The 24,446-nt window shown below is 46.0% G+C and overlaps 1 protein-coding gene across 1 annotated transcript in view; it reads left to right on the top strand.

Annotated features, from left to right (window-relative positions):
* LOC144692999 (sodium/potassium/calcium exchanger 4-like) overlaps positions 1–24,446 on the top strand; it is a 278,798-nt gene that overhangs the window by 201,527 nt on the left and 52,825 nt on the right. Inside the window, exons 6-7 of the mRNA XM_078562236.1 lie at positions 1,173–1,276; positions 10,602–10,676. Coding sequence (XP_078418362.1) covers positions 1,173–1,276; positions 10,602–10,676 — 179 coding nt within the window. The remainder of the gene's footprint in view (positions 1–1,172; positions 1,277–10,601; positions 10,677–24,446) is intronic.

Here is a 24,446-nt window from a genome sequence, read left to right as displayed (position 1 = left end):
TTTCTGTTGGGAATTTTCCCAACTCCCACCACCCGCCTTGAGGATGGAAATCCAGGTCAAAATGTAGATTCCGCCACAGTTCTGGGTGAACAATAGCCAGTTGGCCATTAAGTAACTGCAAGGTCGCCCTTCATCCATGGGCGGGCTTCACCACTGTCCAGCGGTTGGGGGTGGGGGTGTGCGGGTGAGGTTGGGCAAGGACCATGGCGCCCCATATAATTCAGCCCTCTGTTTCTGAATCAGAATGTTGTAAATTCAAGCCCCATTACACTGACTAGAACCTAGCCTAGGCTGACACTTCAGTGCAGTACTGAAGGGGTGGCGCAGTCAGAAGTGCTGTCTTTTAGAGGAAGTGCTAAAGCAAGACCCCATCTGCTCTTGTCAACCATAAATGAAATGGTCATGGATTTGGAGCTCTCCTGATATCCTGACCAGCAATTATCCCTCAGCCAACATGAACAGAAACAGATCATCTAGTCATTTATTTCATAGCTGTTTATGCAGCCTTGCTGCCTGCATATTATTGGCCATGTTTTCCTACATTACAACAGTGAACTACACTTATTCATTCATTGGCTGTGAAGTTTGTTGAGACTTCCAGAGAATGTGAAAAGCACTATATAAGCGCAAGTTCTTTCTTTATTTCTTCTAATTAGTTAGAATAAAAAGGCTGTTCTTCACTGCTAGATTCCTAGACACAATTGGGCCCAACTTTAAGTCTGTGTAAGTAAATGTATTTTGAGTGAGTTAAAAATTCACCTACAGTTTTCAGAAAACTCCTGTTGTGAGGCTGCTAAAATATTTTTGCTGGTCTTGTGTACTTACTTAACCAGTCTGTAAAAGCATTATGAAAGCTAAAAAGAGAGATTTAATAGCTAGTAATGTGTAAATTCAATGCTATTACAAGAGTTGAAGCAGTCTTTAACAGCAAGTTAGAGCAGTTAACAATTTCTGGGATATTCCTAATTACTTAACACTTAGAAATTATCACATCTGTCAGATCAGTTTTTCCCCGTTAGTTCCCCAATTGTTGGGCATCTCATCCCATCGGCCCAACAAAATCCTGGCAATCACTCAGATCCTTAAAAGGAGATGCAATTGTTTTGAATTCTCTTGTAATGAAAGTCAGTAAAGCAAATCCAATAAAACACATTTGTTTATGTTCCTTGCAGGAGTCTTCATCACCCATGGAGATGTCGGAGTTGGAACAATTGTTGGTTCGGCAGTATTTAACATACTGTGTATCATTGGTGTCTGTGGAATCTTTGGAGGGCAGGTCAGTCCGACTAAAAATACTTCTCTTAAAAATAATACGGAACAAAATAAAAACCGCGTTAACTTGACATTATTGTTCAGAATGGATATCCCTGGAAGTCCGTCGGCCACAATCCTACTGGGTTCATGGGCATCAGTGTACTCCAATGTTAAATCCCCCAGGGTTGGTCAAATCAGTGCAAGGGTACCTAATGTGTAGGGGGGTAGGCAGGCGTATGTGTTACATCGCTAGTGCCTGCCAGAGAATCCAGCACCTGTCCACGGTGATGAGGAAGGGGTTGTTGTTTCTCCTTTAGCAGTTTCACTGTTATTTGCCTCAGCAGGCTTTGCCTCATATATTTTGGAAACTGTTTCCGTTTGTTTAACCTATCCTTGCAGCATTGTGCTACCTGAGGTGTAATAATTGCCCTTTTTATAGCAATCTTATTAAAGGATTGAACATAGGCTTGTGCTATGCAACAAGAGCCTGTATTTATATAGCGCCAATAAAGGAATAAAACATCTCAAGGTGCTTCACAGAGGCATTATTAAGCAAAATATGACAGCTAGGTACTAAGGAGATGTTAGGGCAGATGACCAAAAGCTTGGTTAAAGAGGTGGATTTTAAGGAGGAAAGCGAGGTGGAAAGGTTTGGAAGATGTAGTAATTATAGTTCGGATAAACATAGGACAGTAGCTTTAAGAATGTGTTGTAAGATCACATGATCTGTGTAAGCCAATGAGTTAGCAGTGCGGAGAACCTCTAGGAGAGAGTTCTTCTTTAGTTATAGAGTTTGATGCACACATGTAGTTGCTGCTGCTGTCTTGTAAATAAAGTTCAATGTTTCCACCAAGAACAGTTGCCCGGAAAATCAACTCAATAAAAAACTGCCGATGAGGATAAATCAGATCCGGCACTGTCCCTCGCCCAGCGATTGTGAGTATCTAAGATAATTAAAAAGAAAGGAAGACCTACTCATCCGAGATGTCACAGCTTGGCAGAATCAATCCCTTAGAGCCAGCCACTGACGACTGGTCTCAATATATAGAATGTCTTTCGTTCTACTTTCAAGCCAATAAAATCATGGGGGAGGAAAAGAGGAGAGCGATTCTCCTGAGTATTTGTGGGAACAAGACCTACAGTTTAATTCGAAGCTTGACAGCCCCTAGTGCCCCGATTCAAAGACCTTCAATGTATTAGTAGTCCTCGTTAAGCAACATTTCCAACCCAAGCCCTCAGTCACAATGCAGAGGACCAGCTTTAATTCACAGAATAGAGCTCCAAGTTACCATGGTTACCTACGTGGCAAAATTAAAACAACTAACGGAATATTGTGATTATAGTCCCTGTCCTCAAACCAGACCAGACCATCCAGACCTGTGGGGACTATTAACTGACGGTCAATAAAGCAGCCAAACCGGACAGGTACCCTATTCTCAAGATTAAAGACCTCTATGCCAAACTAGCAGGAGGGACAACATATAAAAAGCTTGGCATTAGTCATGCATATCAGCAACTGGAACTGGATGATGCCTCCTGAGAATTTGTGACCATAAACACCCACAAAAGGTTATATCAGTACACATGTCTGCCCTTCGGTGCTTCTTTGGCCTGTGCCATTTTTCAGAGGACGATGGATAGCTTGCTACAAGGACTACCTCAAGCTGTGTTCTACCTGGACGATGTACTAATAACTAAACTCTCAGAAAAGGAACACTTGGCTAATCTAGAGGAAGTCCTGAAACGATTTTTAGAAGCAAGAGTGCGCCTAAAGAAGGAAAAATGCACTTTTCAGGCAAATTAAGTCATTTATTTGGGCCACTGGGTAGATGTCCAAGGGTTACACCCTGTTGAAGAGAAGGTTAAAGCAATCAGAGAGACACCTGCACCTAAGAACGTCTCTGAATTTAAATCACTGTTAGGGATGGTAAATTATTATGGCCGATTTCTACCAAATTTATCAATGGTTCTAGCCCTTCTACATTCACTGCTAAAGAGAAACCAGCATTGGGTTTGGAAATCACCCGAGAAGAAGCCTTCATGAAAGGTAAACAGCTTTTGCACTCTTCAAATTTGTTAGTGCACTACGATCCGACAAAGGAATTGGTGCTAACCTGCGATCTGTCCCCCTATGGAGTGGGAGCGATACTATCTCACAAGATGGACGATGGTACTGAGAGACTGATAGACTATGTATCCAGGACACTTACCACAGCTGTAAAAGGATATTCTCAGATCAAAAAGGAAGGTCTGTCCGTTATTTTTGCTGTAAAAAATTCCACCAATATGTGCATGGGCGACATTTCGCGATAGTATCAGACCACAAACCAATTTTGGGTCTGTTTAGCGAAGAAAAGGCTATCGTTCCCATAGCTTCTGCACAAATTCAAAGATGGGCCCTAATTTTAGCGGCAATTTTAGTTTATGCACCTTTGTGCATAAGCCAGGAATTCATTTAGCAAATGCCGATGCCCTAAGTCTCCTTCCTTTGCAAGAGGATGATGATCATGTCCCAATTCCCCAAGAGCTTGTATTAGTGATGAATTTCCTGGATTCCTCACCAGTCTGTGCCAGGCAGATAAGAAACTGGATGAATCATGATCCAGCCCTGTCTCAAACGAGAGACCACTTGTTACATGGATGGTCCCAGGAACCAGTCTCTGATGATTTGAAGCCATTTTTCAACCAAAGGTATGAAAAGAGCAGTCAAGATGGTATTCTATTGTGGGGTGCAGGAGTTATAGTTCCTTCACAAGGAAAGGAACCACTCTTAGTAGAGGTACAGAGTGCCCATCCAGGAATCTCCAGAATGAAGACGCTGGCGCAAAGATATCTTTGGTGGCCAGGAATGGACAGCAATATTGAGAAGGTGGTAAAACACTGTGTGCAATGCCAACAAAAGTTGCCTTTGAAATCAACTCTATAACAGAAGGAAACTCCAGGGCTTAGGTCCTTGACAACTGAAGGCATGGCTATCAATGGTGGAGCAATTAAAATGAGGGATGCTCAAGAGTCCAGAATAAGAGCAGCACAGGTATCTCGGAGGGTTGTGAGGTAGGAGAAGATTACACAGATAGGAAAGGGTGAGGCTATGGAAGGAATTATAAACAAGGATGGGAATTTTAAGATTGGGACATTGCTTAACCAAGAGTCAATGTGGGTCAGCAAGCACAGGGGCAATGAAGGAACAGGACGTGGTGCACTTTAGGACACTGGCAGCAGAATTTTGGATGACCTCAAGTTTTCAGAGGGTAGAATGTAGGACGCTGGCCAGGAGTGCAATAGAATAGTCAAATCTGGAGGTAACTAAGGCATAGGTGAGGGTTTCAGCAGTAGAAGAGCTGGGGTAAAGGTGGAAATGGGAGATATTACAGAGGTAGAAATAGGTCTTAATGACGGTGCAGATGTGAATGGCCATCACTTCAGAATGTCAAAAAAGCTTTTGCTGGTTAAAAGTATTTGTTCATAGTTGCTGTATATAGAAAAAATGAAGTGTAAAAATTATTAGCCATACTAAAATGGTGCATTAATCAAACAGATTAAATGGACAAAATCCACAAGGGATAAATTACCTGATTAAATAACTTGTCTGGATCATGTGAGACCATGTTTTAAAAGTAAATGCTCTTGATGGGCAAATACTACCTGGCTTTCCTTTGCTAATTTCTTTCGATCTTGCTGTTTCAAATGTGATATGCACAGCTTTGATGTATCAGAGTTCCTTCTTCCCACTTAACCTCAGAATTTAGAATGACTAACCGCAAAAAGTTAGCTTTTAAATCTTCTAGTTTCCTTTCATGGAAGTTGACCAACCAAAGTGACAAGATTAGCAGGGACGGTTGTTCAGTACTGGAAAATGGGCTTCCTTGAACAATTACGCCACATTACAAGATACCACTCACCTGTAAATGTCATTTTTGACCAGTTGGAATAAGTGCATATGTAGTTGGTTGATATATAGAACAGGTTTGTGATGAGAGACTACAAGCCACAGCAGTCCATTCAATCATTCACTTAGATCTGCAAATATCTATTTACTGAATGCAACATCCCTGACAACTAGTTCATCCAGAGACAAGAAATCCTGTTACTGACACCCTAGAGGCCAGTTGCATCTCTGAAACTAACTCCTCCCAACCTCCCATACTCTGAAAGGGAAGATCTGCTGACATCTGCTGGTTGCTTTTTAAATTTAATCGTGAGAAATATTTTTAACATTCATCAGGGAGGTGAATGATTTCATTTTCTCCCTTTTTTTGTGCCCTTCTCCTTGAGCTATGCATGATGGCTTGATGACCTTTCTCCAGGCCTTTTTGACTGCCTGTCCAGTCCTGGCCACTAGCAGGTATGAGAGCCACCCAGGCTGCAATCTTTGCCTACGAGAAATAGCTTGACATTAGCAGCTGCCACTGACCGCATGGCTTAGTCAACAAATTCGCCATATGAACATTGTAACAGGTCTAGGCCATTCAGCCCTTCGAGTTTGTTCCAGCAATTAAACATGACAAACCTGTATCTCAACTCCATTTTTCCATCTTTGTTCCATATCCCTCGATACCCACACCTAAGAAAAATCTATCGATCACTGTCTTAAAAGTTTCATTTGACCCAGCGCCCAATGCCTTGTGTGGAAGAGGGTTGTAGATTTCTACAACGCTTTGTGTGAAGAAGTGGTTCCCAATTTCACTCCTGCATGGCCTAGCTCTAAGTTTATAGGAACACAGGGCAGGAATTTCCCCATGGGCTTCAGGGCCCAAAGATCAGGGTCAAATGGGGGTCATAACCCCGCGCTGTGTGAAGAACAGTCAACCAGCAATGAACTGGCCAATCAGTGGCCAGAGGGCAAGCTCACTGTCCAATTAAAGGTGGTGGTGGGCAGGCTTTCCAAGCTGGAGGTCCAAAGGAGGCCCGCTGGCTTGGAAACAGCAGCAGTTTTAGGTTCTGGTTAAAGAGAGAGGGAGAGGGAGGGTGCCTCAATGCTGAGGCGCCTTCCCTCCAAATTTTTATACTTTAAATAAAAAATTGACTCAGCAGTCAGGCCAGCACTGTAGTGGGGGATCCTGGTGGGGGCTGGGGAGCACTGCCTGGAGGCCACTAGAAAATCTTGTTCTGGATTTCTTCACAGGGGAAATTGATTCACTTTATCTGTCCTATTGAATTCTTTTAACATTTTAAACAACTCAATTAGATTACCCGTCAGTCTGCTAGACTCAAGGGAATACATGTCAATGTTAGGAATTATAGCCTGAAAAGACATCAAATCACTGCATGATATGTTAACCGTCCAATGCATTGTGCCAATCTCAATGATAATCTATTTCCCTTTGTTGAGCATACAAGGAGCTTGTTTCATTAAGAATCTAGGAATTACTCAATTTCTGCCCAATATTCTGTTCATGCTAGCAGCTGCTAGACATAGTAACAACCACTGTATAGGTATATTAATTGGGGGAGGGATGAAAATAATTCAAATCCAGGCCTGATTTTCCTGTGTAAAACGTGGCACAGTGAAACCAAAAGAAAAGCCATCTTACATATCATCCATCAGCATCTTTTTGTAGATCCCCTCTTTCGCTGAGCAGGGCACCAGCATTGTGAAAACACCTACTAAATGAAAGAAGCTCCAGCTTTGTTGCTTGGATTCCCCTCCCTTTGCTTGCCGGTTGTATATTACACACAGAATACCTGAACGTCACCGATGGAAATAAAAATAACATTTTCCTATGCCCTCTAGAACTGGCATGGGCAGATGACAGCATCAGGAAACACAATTATATACTGCAAGTAGGAAACCTTATCTCACACAAGCCCACATCTCAAAATGAATAAACTTCTTGACAATTTTTTAAGATATGAAAATGTGTCACATCCTACAGCTCCTCTGTTGGACAAAATCTTGTTATTTTATACATGCGATCTAATTACTTAAAAAAATATGGGGTAGAATCTTAAGCCCTCTGCTGTGGTGAGTTTGATGATGGTGGGGCATTTAATCATGCGGGGGTGGTGGTGGGGGACCCCACCATCTTCCTGCTTCCTCCCTCATTAAGTCCATGGTTGGTAGGCCTGTGGACATCTTTCCAGCCCACTCCCAATTGAGGCCCTTAAGTGGGCAATTAATGTCCAGTTAAGGACCTCACCCTGCCACCACTTAACCCAACGGTGGCTCACCATGCAGGGAGCACACGGGCTTGCTTTCAGGATCCTAGGTAAAGGCACTCAGTGCCTGATCAAGGGACCTGGCATCGGGAAGTGGGGGAGCCTGCGGAGAGCACCCCCTTTCCCTTGCTGCCAACCCCTCACCCCTACTCCTGCAATCCCCTCCTCCAGCCATCACTCACCTCTGGCCTGGGATCCAGTGACGATCCTCGGCCTCAGGTGGGTGTTGTACCGGCAGCTACCACTGCCTCCCTGGTGGCGCTGCCGTTGACTAGAGCTGCTGATCACTGATTTGCCGGCAGCTCTCAGCGGGCGTGACTTCAATTCTGTCAAGTACCTGAGTGGAACAAGATGGGGTAGGCCTTCCCGAAGAGAGGCGACACGGGGCTCTCACCGGCTCTGCAGGCGGCGACCAAGATCCCGATCTCCTCCTCAAGATTCTGCCCATGAACTCTGCTTCAGCACTGGTTTATGGAGAAAATCCCTCATTCAAACCACCTTCTGTGGAATTGCTTGACATGTTCTGAAGTTGAAGTAAAATTTTGTTTGACATCTGTTCATGTATTATTGGAAAGCTAGTAAGGTCTTGCAATTGGAAATTCTTATCTAACCTTATTTTAAGGAGCTACGTACCAAGTAGTTCCTGCAATAAAAGCAACGTTTAGTTGTTAATACATGTGACATGTTACATTTGATTAGATCCAGCACTAATATTAGCAGGCCTTTAGACTAGTTTTAAGCTACAACCATAGAATTGGCTTTAGTCCTGGCCGACCCGATTCCAGTCTGAAGCAGGGGGAGATCCTTTCCTCCAGGTCTGCTTGTGTCAGAAAATGTGGGTTCAAACCCCATTTCAGGGGTAGCACTTCAGTGTTAGGGAGTGCAGTATCATCACAGATATAGGGTGGAATTTAATGCTCTCCCTGAGGCCTGTTCGGAGGCGGGGGAGCATTTAATTGGGCTGGAGAGTACCAGGTGAGGACCCTGCCTGCCTTTGCTCCGAATATGTCCCGGGCGGGAAGGCTCATGGATGGCCTTTCCACCCCACTCCAATTGAGGCCCTTAAGTGGGCAATTAATACCCATTCACGGGCCTTATCCTGCCGCCAGTGGCATTCCACCAGTGGCAGAAAGGGACTCGCTATGCAGGGAGCCTGAAAAGCAAAGCCTTGTTGGGTTTACATGCAGGCTCCCTGGGTGGTGGGGCGGGAGGAGGCTGGGAGATGTCAATTGTTATAGGGCACTCAATGCTTGATCGAGGGACCCAGCATCAGGAAAAGGAAGGGCTGCTGAAAGCCACCCCCTGCCCTTGCTGCCGACCCCACTCCCTCCTCTCCTACGACCCCCAACCCACGATCCCCACCCCACCCACCCACCCCTCACCTGTGCCTGGGTCCCTCGCTGATCCTCAGCCTCTGGTGCAGCTGCCACCACTTCTCTCATTCGGTTGGCAGCTCTCAGTGGGCAGGACCTCTGCCCCAAGATCCCACTGTCAAGTTAAGTGCCTGATTGGCAAAATACATCAAGACTTCCCCAAAGGGTGAAACACAGGGCTCTCACCGCCTCTCCAGCTGATGGCACCCTACCCAGCAGTGCAGAATGAGGCCCTTGAGTGGGCATTAATTGCCTAGTTAAGGGCCTCGATTGCCACTGGGGTGGAGAGGCTACCGACGAGCCCTTCCCGCCCAGACATAATCAGGTCAGAGGTGAGAAGGTGGAGGGGCCCCACCTGGCAACCTTGCACCCAATTAAATGACCACCCACCTTGGGCGGGGGGGGCATTAAATTCAGCTCCCCCCCCCACCCCTTTGGTGATTAGGGGGCACTTAGGCAGAACCTTTTCCTACGACTAAATAGATGAGATAGAATAAATGATAGGGTAAGTTACTCATGAATGGGCTGAATGACATTTCCTTATTCCAAGCTTTTATATACCATTAAAACATATAAATAAAATAATATTCAAAAGATAAAACTAATACATAGAAACGGACACAACCAGTTAAGAGTATTCATATATGGGCCACTTGGAACAGCAAACATTTGACATTATCTTTTAAAGAATGTTAATCTCTATTGATTTAATCAGAAAACGTAGCTTCAAACACCTTTTTAATCCTCCAAAGAAGGTCAAAGCCTGACTGTTTTTTCACATTGCAAAGCAAAAGAAAGGTTTCAGAGGATGATCTAGAGTAACGTCCCTCAGCATAGGACTGTGCCTCCCTGGAATCACAGAAAATTCTTAATTTTTCACAAATGTTTACATAATCATCGTTAAGAATTATCCACACTTGCTCAAACTTATTTGTGTTGTATTAAATTAGCCTGGCAAATTTGAGATAATATTGGCTTTTCTCATTAAAGAATAGAAAAACCTTATAGTAGAAGTCATCAGACGCGTCATTCAAATTCACAGATTAATGTTGTATTTATTTGCTAACCATTGCTCTTGTTCAAATGACCTTTATCCTTTCGGAACTGGAAATGTGAATTACTGAGAAGCGTGTACCCCTATTATTAATTTTAGTGCAGTGCAGCCTCCAATGTATTGTCTGCCAAGATATATCTTTACAATAATAACATAGAATTTTTCAAAAATTTTAATGAGCTTTTTATTTAAAACTGCCAATATTTTAAATGGAGAATTGTTAACTCAAAATGTGGTAGAGTGCAAGGTCACACCTGCAATTTCCACAAACTATGGGTTTCTAATTTTGGCTGTGCCATTATGGAGACCCACTGAATGGAGTTCAGGTATTTCTCTCCCCGTAAGATAAAATGCCACAATGCTCCACCTTGCTGAGCATCGCTGGTGGTGGGCCGAGCAGCGAGATTAGCATGATCCTGCCAACAGATTGGATTTCCACCATTCTGATCGTGGAATGAGAGAATTTAAGAGGAAGGAATAACATAACATAATAACAAAACAAAAAAAAGGACACGGGGAAAATAGGTAAGAAGATTAACTGTGACATGTGGCAGCTTTTAGGATGAGACGCTTTTCGTTGGTCATGTTCCTGCATAACTGTGAAAGTTTGAGTGCTAATCTCTCACCTCGGCATGGGTGTGAGGATTGAAAGTGCTCGAGGCATTGAATGCGCATGAGATAACCATAGGAACAAAATGTGGAAAAGTTCTCATGAGAAATCCCAGCTTCTTTTTCAATAGCCTCATTTTTGACTTTTTCAGATCGTATATCTGACACAGTGGTCTGTGTTCAGGGATTCATTTTACTACACCATATCAGTGATTCTGCTTATTGTGGTAAGTAATAATGGGCATCATACTCAGTGGTAAATGCATGACGTTTCAATGCTACATCAAGTGGTGCATTACCAGTTGCAGCTATACGTATCAAGGGACATATTATAAGGTTCAGTTATACCCCATAAAGGGACATATTAACAGGTCTGGGTGGGGGAAATGAAGGGAATTCCATCCCCATGTTCTTCTGCAAAGATACTATTTTGCAAAGAGCAACAAATGCTGGAAAACAGCAATTTTGTTGCTAATATTAATTCAAAGAAATGTCTAATGCTTTGCTAACTGGAGCTGGAAAAGCAGAGAGAATCATTTTGTGTGGTCAGTTCTATCTGTCGAAAGATAGTTGATGAGCATTTTTTTCCCTCTGCTTGTAAGCCTGACTTTGTATTTAAGCCTTTGGTGATACTTCTGAAGTTTTCTCATTATTCATCATTTGTGCTTTATATACAAGATGCTAGCTAAATTCAGGTTAACAGTACTCCCCTGTGAAACTGTTCAGACCAGGCTAGCTTATGCCTGCAGCCTCCCTGGATTGGCATTCATACTGATGTGAGATAATTGGCATTAATAACCAAATGTTGTAATGCAAAGTAATTGATAGTCATTGACATATGTAACAGTGTAAGGTACATAACAGTGATTCTCACTGATTACCTCAACACTTTTATTTGATAATATTATTGCAGGTTTATTTTCTGATTAATTGTTCATTTGTATGTCAATAATTCCCTCCCCAGAAGGTTCTTCCAAGAACAGTGGAGAAAGCAGAATTCAAGATAGCTTTTAAACAGAAAATGGAAATATATTTGAACAATAAATAATTGAAAAATTTTGGGGCAAAGGCCCCATAAATTGGAGCTAGAGAATAGCTCTTTTGGAGTGCTGACACGGGTGTGATGGGCTGAAAGGCCTCCAGGGGTCTGAGGATACGGGGTAGGCCATTTAGGACTGAGATGAGGAGAAATTTCTTCACCCAGAGAGTGGTGAGCCTGTGGAATTCGCTACCACAGAAAGTAGTTGAGGCCAAAACATTGTATGTTTTCAAGAAGGAGCTAGATATAGCTCTTGGGGCGAAAGGGATCAAAGGATATGGGGAGAAAGTGGGAGCAGGCTATTGAGCTGGATGATCAGCCATGATCATAATGAATGGCGGAGCAGGCTCGAAGGGACGAATGGCCTACTCCTGCTACTATTTTCTATGTTTCTCTGTTGTAAAATTCTAATTTAAAGGTCATCTAGTCAATCATTATCAGCTTTGCATAAGTAGAACTATTATATTCTACAGTAAAGCAAAATGCTGTGGATGATGGCAATCTGAGCTAAAACAGAAAATGCTGGAAATACTCAAGGTCAGACAGCATTTGTCGAGAGAGAAGCAGAGTTAACGTTTCAGGTAGATGACATAGCAAGTTAGGAGCAGGACAAGGCCATTTAGACAATTGATCCTGTTCTGCCATTCAGTGGTTGATCTGCAACCTAACTCCATGTACACGCCTTTGCCCTATATCCTTGAATACTCTTTAATAGCAAAAATCTATCAATCTCAGATTTAAAATTTACAATTGATCTAGCATCAATTGATGTTTATGAAAGAGAGTTCCAAATTTCTACCACCCTTTATTTGAAGAAGTGGTTCCTAATTTCACCCCTGAAAAGTCTGACTCTGATGTTTTGACTCCCCAACCAGTAGAAATAGTTTCTCTCTATTCACCCTAGCTGCTCATATTTAATATCTTTAAAACTTTGATCAAATCACCCCTTAACCTTCTAAATCACAAGGAATACAATGATAGATTGTGTAATCTCTCTTTGTAATTTAACCTTTGGAGTCCAGGTATCATTCTGGAAAACCTATGCTGCACCCCTTGGAAGGTCAATATAGGCTTCCTCAGGTGTGGTACCCGTGTTCAAAGAGCTGAGGTGTGGTCAACCAGGTTTTGTCAGAACTGAAGCAAGTTAGAGATGTAACAGTTTATAAGGATGTACATATCCAGGAGAAAAGGGGGAAGGTGAAGAAAAAAAGGGAAGTCTGTGTTATGTTGGAGGATAGGAGTGATTAACTGACAAAAGGGATGTGGTACAAAGCAAAAGGGCAATCGTAATGCGGCAATAAAAAAACAAGGGCCAGAAATTTATGCCCTCTATAGGGGTGGGTTGGCAAGCAGGGGGTTGCATAGATCTAGGTGCCATGATGGTGGAGCTGTGCCTTTCACCTACCCAGCCCACAGGTATTTTACCAGCGGCAGGGAGAGGCATTGGGTAGCCCACTCACCCATAGACCAATTGAGGCCCTTAACTGGTCAATTAAACATCACTTAAGGGCCTCCTCCTGCTGCTGCTGGGATTGGGAGGCCAGCGCCAAATGTTGTGGCTTTGTTGCGGTGCTAAGGGGGAGTGCCTACTGTCCGGGCACCCTGTGCTCAATGGAGGCTCCCGCAAGGTATCCACTCCCTTGTCTCCCCTCTCCCTGCCCTGCCATCTCTGGCCCTCCACCCCTCTCACCGGGGGCCTGCCAGCCTGGTCCTGGCAAGACCCCGGATTTACCTTCACCCAGGCTCCCATGGACTAGCTGCCGTCCCAGTGGTAGCCACTATTAAATTGGCCGGCAGCTTTCAGAGGTGGTACTTCCTCTCCAATGGGGGCGGAAGTCTCATCCTAAGCCAATAAATGGCTACAGGGTGAACCTGCCTGGCAGAAGTGACTCATTCCCCAACTTTTACATTTTGGGAAAGGCCACCATCCCCCATGTAAAATTCGACTGAGAAGATGGATTTAGAGGAACTAAAAATGGCAACAGAGAAATCATCACAAGCACCTGGGAGCAGAAGTTAGATAATTCTGAAATTATTGAACTCAGTGGTGAGGCCGGAGGTTATAAAATGCCTAATTGAAAGGTGAGGTGTTTCACCTTGAATTTGTCCAGCTCTAACAAACAATCTATATAAGTTGATTGGTAGCCTTTCTAGTTTGATGGATGCGTAAATGGAGCAAATATCTCAAGCAACAACATTCACGTTTGTATTTTGTCAGAAAATCTACATCTGTCAGCTTCACAAGTCCTTAGTAAGTTAGAAAAGCAATAGGCAGTCCATGAATAGACGCTATCAATTCACATCAGGAGGTAAGTGTTTGTGATAGAAATGGCCTGTAAGCATTCTTCAACTACCCTTGAAATTATAGTTGCTTTGTGCTATCTCCTATAACATAAAACTGTGTCCCAGTCACCATAGTGACCAGAGTAAATGGCTCTGTGTAGACCCAGGATAGGAGGTTTCCTCCTTTTCTCATGGGAACTAACATTTTCTGTCATTTGAATTTGAAGGGTTTTTTAACTCCACCAACGCTGTTGATAGAAAATAAATTGTGCTATAGAGAAAGGACTAGATGACAAGAAAATTGCCAATCTTACTGGAAGCTAACTGCTGGTATAATAAATCCAGCGAGGGAGTGAATAATTGTATCTGTAAATCAGTTTTTCAAAATGGATGTCAGACTGGGACTTGGCTTCATGCCGCACCAACAGTTGATTTCTTCGGTATAATAATAAAAAGAAAAATCCTTATTCTTAAAGGAATTCCCTTCACTGAAAGAAGTATCAAAGGTCAGTTATCAAATGTGGTAAGAGCAGTGGTCCAGAACATGGCTGGACAAATGTGGCAACGTGGGTCAGAATCCTGGAACTCGCTCCCTAACAGCACCAAGGGTGTACCTACACCACAGGGACTGCAGTGGTTCAAGAAGGCAGCTCACCACCACCTTCTCAAGGGCAACTAGGGATGGGCAGTAATTGCTGGCCCAGCCAGCGATGCCCACATCCCATGAATGAATATAAAAAAAGGGTACCTTGCCTGGAGAGGGGACAGGGGGGAGATGGTGGAGAAGAGGACTGTGAGTTGTAGGGGGAGTGGGTTGTTGGTGAAGGGGGCTGTGAGTTGGGGGACTGTGAGTTGGGAGGGTGATTGGAGAGGGCACCATGAGTTGGAGGGTGGAGGAAGGGACTGTGAGTGGGGCGTTGGAGAATGGACCGTGAGTGGGGCAGGGGAGCGGGTGTGGAGAACAGGACCGTTAGTGGGAGGGGGTGGACAATGGGACTGTGAGCTGGGAGGGACAAGGGGTCCATGAGTGGGGGACTCCTAGAGACTGGGACCGTGAGAGGGGGATTGGAGAAGGGGACTGTGAGTGGGGTGGGGGTTTAGAAGGGGACTGTGAGTTTGGAGGGGGGGTGAAGGGGACTGTGAGTGAGGGGGGTGGAGAAGGGGACTGTGAGTGGGGGGGGTGGAGAAGGGGAATGTGAGTGGGGTGGGGGGTTAGAAGGGGACTGTGAGTGGGGGGAGTGGAGAAGGGGACTGAGTGAGGGGGGTTGGAGAAGGGGACTATGAGTGGGGGGGTGGAGAAGGGGACTGTGAGTGGGGTGGGGGTTAGAAGGGGACTGTGAGTGGGGTGGGGGGTTAGAAGGGGACTGTGATTTGGCAGGGGGAGGTTGAAGAAGGGGAGTGGGGATGTGTATTGGAGAAGCAGAAGGGGACCATGAGTGAGGGGGGGGTGGAGAAAGGGACCATGAGTTGGGGCAGAGGGGGAAGGGGACCATGATTGGGGGGTGGAGAAGGGGACTGTGAGTTGGAGGTGTAGAAGGAGACCATGACTTGGCAGAGGGGGGGCTGCTCTTGGACAAGGGGAAGAGAACAGTGAGTGGGGGTTGGAGAAGGGGACCATGAGTTGGGGTGCGGAGGTGGACAGGGGGAAGGCGTCTGTGAGTGGGGGTTGGGGGGTTAGAGAATGGGGCCGTGAGTTGAGGGAAGGGTTCAGAGGGAGCAGTCAGTGGTATTGATACTGGAATCCTTATGGGCAAACCGAGGGTATTGGTGGTGGGAGGTAACAGTCATGGTTAAAGGGGGCAATGGAATGCGGTAGGGTGGAAGGGTAATGGTGCGTCGATGGCGGGTAAAGGGCCGGTTAGGGTTGTTGGCAGGGACTCTGAAGTGGACGCAGATCTTGTGGGTAGGCAAGACAAGGGTGGGCACCTCGACTGTGACTGGGGTGGGCTCATCGGGGAGGGAGAGTATGTCCTAGTCCGCAGTGATGGTCTGAAGGGTTATGTGTGTGCCGTTTCAAGGGTGACAGTAGGGAGGGTAAACGTGATGCTAGGAGAATCAATGGTGATGGGGCTGGGAGATGGTGGGTCACGGGTGGAGGGTAGAAGGTGTTTGAGCAGCACCGTTGCTACTGAAACACTGACCACTACTGCGATGTCCAGCTCACTAAATGCTGAATGGGAGGAGGGTTGTCGGGTGGGCAGAGCTGCAGGTCAGCTCAGCTGGATTACTGAAGGGGAACTCCATCATTTATTCCTGATAAGGGAAAGGTGTTCAAATGGAATAGGCTGTGAAGGGCAAGGGAATAGCATGCGTGGGAGGCTTCTCGCACATGGCTCACAAGGGCCATGCCAAAGATCGATGTGTCCATGCGCAGGCATGACCCAGGGAGACATTGACCCTGCCCTGGGTTGGCCCCTTAAATTTTGGGGTGCGCACAGTCATTAACGTGAACAAAAGCAATAAAAACCAAGGCAACCTCCATAAAGTGCAAAAATACATACATTTACAAGTGTGCAGCAACAACCAACAATAATAGTGCATCCATGCCACCAGAGTGAACTCAGAATTTCTTAATTTTACCTTGCCTACCACTGCATCTAAGTGTTTCCCTGACATTCACAGCAGGGGTGGAGGCAGCCTGCTGATCAGTTTGCCCAGATGGGTTTGGCGGGTGTCTTCTAGAGGCTCGAGGCCTGCAGGGCCTCAGCTTTCTTTGGGTCTCCTGCTCTGGGGCAGGTGCAACCTCAGTGGCCCCAAAGGCTGGAGCTGATGGGGTCATAGACAGAGGGGACTCGAAACTCCTGGACACCCTTGGAGAGTCCTGAGTGGAAGTCCCAGGGGTGTCCCTCTTCCCTTTGGGTGTCCGAGAGCCTCTCCATGACTCCTTGAGGGAAAGGGGGTACCTGGAGGGAGGTCGAGGTGCCTGATCCCCTTCTCGCGTAGGCACTGCAAAAGCTCGCCCATGGCTGCTGCGATGGAGTGCAGGTCTGTGTGCATCTCCAACAGAAACTGGGAGTTCTGCTGTACCAGGTTCTCCATGGCATCTGCCATCCTCCCCATGGAGTCCTCGATGTGCACAAATGTTGGTACCACTACATCAGATGAAGGAATGGCAAAATACTCCCGAGTCAGGATGGTGTGTGATTTGGAGGGGAACTTGTAGGTGATGTTGCTCCCAAGTGCTTGCTGTTCTTCTGCCCTTGTCCTTCCAGGTTATAGAGGTCACTGATTTGGTAAGTGCTGTTGAAGAAACCTTGGAGTGTTGCTGGACAGCATCTTGTAGATGGTTCAAATTGCAGCCAATGTGTACTGTTGGTGAAGGGAATGAATGTTTAAAATAGTAAATGGGGTGCCAATCAAATCGGCTGCTTTGCCCTGAGTGGCATTGCTAAAGCTACACTTATAAAGGCAAGTGGAAAGTATTCCATCACACCCCTGATTTGTGCCTTGTTTAGTATGCAAGCAGTCCATAGCTTCACCAAGTTGCCATCTCATTTTTAAGTACACCTGGTACTGCTGGGCTAGTGTGCCCCTCTACACTCCTCATTGAACCAGAGTTGGTCCTCTGGTTTGATGGTAATCGTAGAGCGAGGGATATGCCAGACCACGAGGTTACAGATAGTGGTTGAATACAATTCTGCTGTTGCTGATGACCAGGGCCAGGGAGAGAAATCGTGGGTCCTGGTGCTTCTCCTGTTTCGGGGCCCCTTATCTTCCTCCCCTGTCCCCCCACTTTACCCCTCCCCCTCAATCATACCTGTTATTTTTGTTCCCCTTTCAAGATTCACCAATCAATTTCCTTTAATTTAAGCTCTTCATGCCCAGTCATTGCCTTAATGTATTTCAAAAGTTTGCCATTTTTCCTCATTCATTATTGAGATGATGCTAGTGTGGCACAGATTTTATGACAAGTGAATATGCTGTAAGAATCTTTATTTCTGACAAGTGTATCTAAGAAACTAATTGGACGGAAAATTCATAGAATAGAAAGAGACAAATTGAAGTTGGGGAGTTTTATTTGAAACAAAATTGAGCTTTCAACATTTGAGAATAATAGAATGACACCAGGATAAATGTTACGCATTGAAACGTGAATCAAGAATATCTAAAGGAAAACGCTTTTTCTGGCTTTCGTGGCAGCGAATGAATCAAAATTAATTTTTCTTGCGAATTCGCTCTCAATGTTTAAAATTGTTAATTCAACTGTCAGCAAGCCAGACAGCATCTGTTCAGAAATCTGTCAACCTTTTAGCTATAGACCCTTCCTCAGAACAGGGAAGGCTTGAGGAAGCGTCAAACACAGTTTGTCAACTTTTGTCTTCTCCACAGATGTTGCCTGACATGCTGAGTTTTTCCTGCATTTTTGTTTCTATATCAAGAGTAATTATTTGTCCTCAAAGCCTGGCTTCAGCTGAGTGAAGAAAAGTGGCAAATAGTCAAAAGTGATTCCAGCAAACATTAAATTAACTTAAATTACGACGAATAGCAAATTGTTATGGAGAAAACCAGAGGTAGCTATGCACTCTGTCTCCAATCCTGAGTACAAGAACATTGAAAATCAAAGCCTCAGAGTGTGAATATTTGCTTTTCTATTTTAGTCTACATTGAGGACCTTAATTCTTCCTGTTATGCAATTTGTTTAAAAAAGCACTAAATTAATATTTCAAAATGTGGAATAAATTCAAAGATAATTGATAAAAATCCATTTTTGTTACCAATTATAATTTATACTAGCAGAAAATATCTAGTTACCACTTCTGGTTGAATTCTCTCCACAATAGTTAACAACTGATTGTCACTGGATAAGAATTCTTAACCATTAGTTCTTCACCATTAAATAGTAACGTGAGGTAGATCAACCTTAAGCAGCTTTTAGCAAATATAGACCTGAAGCTGAATAACAGCCTCCTGAATCTCAAATTGTACCCTGCAGAAATCTCAGCAGGATTTTGATGTTTGTAAATGCTTTTACATTGCACTCAATGTTTCTCACATCATTGACACCTCTATCCAGAGGTCACTGCCTTATCCTCACTTCATTCTAGCAATTAATTTCCATACCTTTCCCAAGAACATATTGTCCTCGCTAGAATGAATTCACTCACAATAAGATACTACATACAGTCAGCTAACTTTCAATACTCCTTCTTTCTGTTTATAAAGAGGGCTTGCTTAAGGGAATGGCCTTCACTTTTCTTTTCAACTGCTTCCTTCGAACACCTTCGCAATGAGCTTTGGATCCTCCAGTCCTTTAGGGGGCTGGCACCTGCACGGGAGGGTGAGAATGTGGCCAAGGGTGAGCTACGTTACCCAAAATGCACCCTGTTAAGGCAACTGGCCACATGGACTCGGGCTTTTGCTCCAGTACAATCGGATCTTGAGTGCTGGAACTTTGTCCCAGAGCGGAGTACACAGCGAGCGTCCCAGATTCAGAGATGACCACCTGAGATGGAGAGGGGCCATGCTGCTGATAAAGGCAAAGGAGAAAGCCACGAGTTGAGCCCGGGTCCCCCCCCAGGTCACGGGCCTCGGTGTTTTGCGCCTTGTACACTCCCCTCTCCCAGGCCTTGCTGATGACCCACACCATCTCATGGATACCCAGTTTTGAGCTGCTAACGGCTGTTCTGAGTCTATCCCATTTAACACGGTTGCAGTGTCACACAACGTGGTGGTGAGCGCCATCAGTTTGTGGAAGGGACTTTGGAGTGGATTTCCTTCAGAGGTGGGTAGCGGAGGGTCAGAAAATTTCCCGCCCTGGCCCGCCCTCCTCAGGAGAAAGTGCTAGCAAAGATGAGATTTTCATTCTGTTGATTGTCAGGGTGTTTTTGGCTTTTCTGGTGCCTAAGTGGCTGCATGGCGGTCTGTCCAGCTTTATTCTTATTCAACTTTTCTGTAAAAGTTCGCTGCATTTAAGTGACTTGCTAGGCCATTTCAGAGGGCAGTTAAGAGTCAACCACATTGCTGTGGGTTTGGAAGCACATGTAGGGAGACTGGGTAAGGATGGCGGATTTTCTTCCCCAAAAGGGCATTAGTGAAACAGATGGGTATTTACAACAACCAGGTAGTTTTACAGTCACTATTACTGAGATTAGCTTTTTATTCCAGCTTTATTTAATTAACTGAATTTAAATTGTCCAGCTGCCTTGGTATGAATTGAACATTTGAACTCATGTCTCTGCATCATTAATCCAAGTCTCTGGATTACTAGCCCAGTAACATAACCACTATGCTACCATACCCCAATAATAATGCAGATGGAATTATATTAGGTTTTTGTCACTGTGATCTATAGTGCTATTGTGTGCGCTAGGTTCCCTTAGGTTGTTTAAATGGACCTATTTACTAGTTAATTCTCAGTAATATATCCTTATGTGTTTTAACTTGTGACATAATGCAATTAAATACATTGATGCTTCCCTTAAGACTCTGAGGTGTCACCAACTTAAACCCTATTGGCAGGATTTTCAGGTCGGTGGGCGGGCCCAAGAGCAGCTGGGAAACAGTCCACCGCCCACGATCAGCCCCTGACCGCGATTTCACGCTGGCTGGCCAAGGTGGGGGGTGAGGAGGGCGAGCGCTGAGGTCTGCGTAGGCACGAGGTAGCGCGCAATGAAAGCTCCCTGAAGGCAGAGAGTTGCATGAGGGAGCTGAAGAATTTTAAAATCAAAAATAAAGATTTGGAAATTCTGAAAAAAATGTCCCCCCCCCACATAGGACTCACTCACATGAACATACGCATAATACAAATGTCAAAACGTTTTTAAAAATTAATGTCAGAAACCTCACCCCGCCCGTGGACGAGGTTTCCTCAAACATGCAAAGGCCGCCTGGCCGATTCGCCCGCCCACCAACCGTAAGGCTGGACGGGCAGCGAGAAACCTCTCTTAATTAATAAATTAATGGCCTTAATAGGCCTCTTAATTGTCTGCGGGCGCACTGCTGACGCTCACATGCACAATATTGCGCGAGTGCACGATGGCATCGGGACGCTTGCCCGATGTCATTGAGGGCTATTTTACGCCTGATCAGGTCAAGCACGTGCCCACCAGTGGGATGTAAAATTCTGCCCTATGTTCAACAAAAACTGATCCAAAACAGACCTGAAAGATCTTTCATACTAATATTACTTTCAGGGAAGGACATGCAGGATTCTATCCAAAGCCCACATTCCATAATTCTGGTGGACTTTGATGCAACTGAGCAGGGATAATTTTGACTTTGGATGATACTGTTAAAGAGGCAATGTCGATCTGCACATCTCTCTGACTGAAACCAATGGAAGTGAAGATGTGGAGAGTGGTAAAATGGGTAACTGCTCTGACATCACCCTCTTTACTCTTTCACCCACAGTCAAAATGACACTCAGTGGCTGAAATTGTGGAGAGGGGAGGGGAAGAGGTGTGTGAGTTGGCTGTTGGGGTGGGTGATTCCAAAATTGGGCACCATGGCAGTGGTGGTGTGCCCATCATCTACCTGCCAATGTTTGAATTTTACCATCAACAGGGCAGGGATCAGGTGGCTCGCTCACCATTGGGTCACTTTACCGCCTAAGGGCCTCCTCCTGCCACCGCTGGGATTTTACCCACCATGGCAGATGCCAGGGCCAAGTGTTCAGGCCGCCAGGTAAAACATAGCAGCCTTGTTGTTGGCTAACTTGGGGTTGCCCTCTGGTCAGGCACCTTGCACCTAACGGAGACCTCCCCCCCCCCCCCCCCGCCCCCAACCCAAAATTGTTTCCCCCACCACCCATTCTCCCTCTCTAGCCGACAAACCTGCCATCCAGCCCCCTTGCCAGGGCCTGCCAGCCTGGCCCCAGCGAAACCCCGGACTTAAGTCTGGGTCTGTGGTGTCTCTTCTTTGACGACATCCTGTTGCCCCAACAGTGGCTGAAGAATTGCTGGCCGTCTGATTAGCCGGCAGCTCTTGGAGGCAGGACGTCACTCCTGGGGGCGGAAGTCTCACCCTGAGCCAATTAATAGCCCAACAGCTGTTAAATGGCTGCAGAGCAACCCAGCTAGCCGGAGGTGGGCTCACCTCTGCATAAAATTCCTGCAAGCGTTCGTAGTCATTCCACGTGTACATCAAGATGACAGTAATTTGTATCAATGTAGCCTGTTAACATTACAAAACATCCCAAGACCCTACATAGATTCTGAGCCAAAGAAGACAAATATACATTTTGACATGGGCCAGAATTTGATGTCCTGCGGGCAGGTGCTCGGTCGCAAAATGCTGTGAGATGACGTCGGGCGAGCCTCCCGGCGTTATTGTGCACTCGCACGATATCTAGCTCGGCGGGCGGCAGTCGGAAGCCCGCCCGCCAACAATTCAGAGGGCAGTTAAGCCCATTATGGAGGTATTCGAAAGCGATTTTTTGTGGCCTGTCCACTTTTACGGCTGGCGGACGGGCCAATCGGCCAGGCGGCCTTTACGTTTTTGTCAAACTTCAGTCCAGGGCGGGATGAAATCTCTGTGGGGAAATAAAATAAAAAAAGGAGATACCTGGGGACTGTTTTTTTTAATGAGGCATGCATTCAGGTGCTTGATTGTGCTGCACGGACATATTTTGCAGCATTTATGTTGTTTCATTTATGAATGAATGAATGAAACAACATAAATGCTGCAAAATATGTCTGCACCTCCCTGGGGCAGCTGCCTGCCTCCAGGGAGCTCACTGGAAGCGCTCACCAGCACCCGTGGTGGCATCAACGTCTGCCCTCTTCCCACCCCCAACGGCAGTGCTGACCCTTTCTCAGCACGTGTTTCGCACCGACTGCCCGTTAATTGGGCAGCCAGCCTGAAACCACGGCCAGAGCCGATCATAGTCAGGGGCCCGTTTCCCGCCCACCAATCGCGTGTGCCCGACGAGCGAAAAATTCAGGCCATGATTTCACAGCAAAACTTGAACGGACATAATATCATTGCTGCTTAATGAGTTTTCACGATGAATTTCAGTCTAACCAGGTCATCAGTTAATACATAAACTGGAATTGAATCTAGAAGTGCTACCGATGATACAAGGATCATTCTAAGGGTGGATCGTCCATCCCGTTGGTGGTGGACGTCATGGCGGGCATTGGGGGGGGACAATTCAGGATGAGGGGCAGAAATCAGTTTCACACTGGTGTGAAATCACAGCGGGATCATCCGATGGTGTCCGCCAATGCGGAACACAAATCCCGCTGGAGTCCGGTAATCGGATGCAAAGGCCCGACCGGAATCTAATAGGGAAGACAAATGGAATGTTGGCCTTTATTTCGAGGGGAAATAGCGTATAAAAATAGGGAAGTCTTGCTAAAACTATACAAGGCACTAGTTAGGCCACACTTAGAATACTGTGAACAATTTTGGTCCCCTTATCTAAGGAAAGATATACTGGCATTAGAGGCAGTCCAGAGAAGGTTCACTAGGTTGCTGCTGGTTATGGAGAGATTTTCTTATGAGGAGAGGTTGAGTAGGTTGTTCCTGTACTCATTGGAGTTTAGAAGAATGAGAGGCGATCTTATTGAAACATATAGGGCAGAACTTTCTGCTTGTCGGGCGGGTGGTGTGGGAGTGGGCGCAGGCGGGCACGGACCTGATCACTGCCCACGATGCGCCGCCATTTTACACGAGTGGGCCAATTAAGGCCCGCCCAGCATGAATTGTGGCTCCCAAGGACAGCGGGAGTGGGCGGGTGGCGGCGGAACTGCAATGGCTGCCGGGTCCAATGGCGACACTGCGGCCCGTTTTAAAAAGATGCTGCAGCCTTGCAAAGGCTGTGAATCACGGCCAATGGAAGGGCTCCCCGGAGCGCTGCTGGTGAGCAGACCAAGCAAGAGGGTAGGGCAGGGGGCACTGTGCCCCTCATTTTTCAGATGATTGCCTTGCTGCCCTCCTTGAGGAGGTGGCAGCACAGCAGAAGGCCCTCGTACCCCAGGACGGGAGGAGGAGGCCCCTCCACATGACCAAACGTACCTGGGAGGAGGTGGTGGAGATGGTGAGCTCCCATGACGTGGTGCGACACACCTGGGACCAGTGTCGCAAGCACTTCAACAACTTGTTGCACTCAGGAGGGGTGAGTACCATGTTGGCATTGGTCACTTAACCCAGCAGGTAGGCTTTCCCCCCCCTGGTGCCACCTTCCGAAGTCTGAGTTTAGTGACTGCATTGAATCATTGATGGCATTTTTCCTTCGCTGGGTGGGCCAGCAGATATTGCCCATGCCAAGGTCACCCTGAGAGGGCGGTGAAGAATGGGTTCTGCACCTGCAGCATGTGGCACACTGAGATCCACATTACTGTTTTGGGGGCAACCTGGAGGAGCTGCACCTGGACGCAGTGCTGGAACCCCAGGACATGTCAAAGTCAGAGTGATGACATGCTGGGAGGGGAGCTTCAAGGTGGCATTGGCACCGATCGATCTGATGTCCTCTGCGCCCCACATGCTTGTGCCTCCTTGCTATGGAAAGTTAGACCATGCGGTGCCTAATGTGATGCAGGCAGCATTTGGCCAAGGGGGAGGTGGGGCAAACAGGCCTAGCATCTTCGTGTGAGTGTTTGGCAGCAGCGGGGTGAGGAGGCACTGGAGCCCTGCAATGTCCCACTCTGGTTGGGGTGGGCCATCCGTGAAGAGAATCCAGGTACAAGTAACACCGATCAATGCTCTTCTCTCCTTTTCAGGAGAAGAATGCACA

This window comes from Cetorhinus maximus, chromosome 18, assembly GCF_964194155.1.
Source record: "Cetorhinus maximus chromosome 18, sCetMax3.hap1.1, whole genome shotgun sequence".
NCBI lineage: Eukaryota > Metazoa > Chordata > Chondrichthyes > Lamniformes > Cetorhinidae > Cetorhinus > Cetorhinus maximus.
This window is presented reverse-complemented; position numbering and strand designations above follow the sequence as displayed.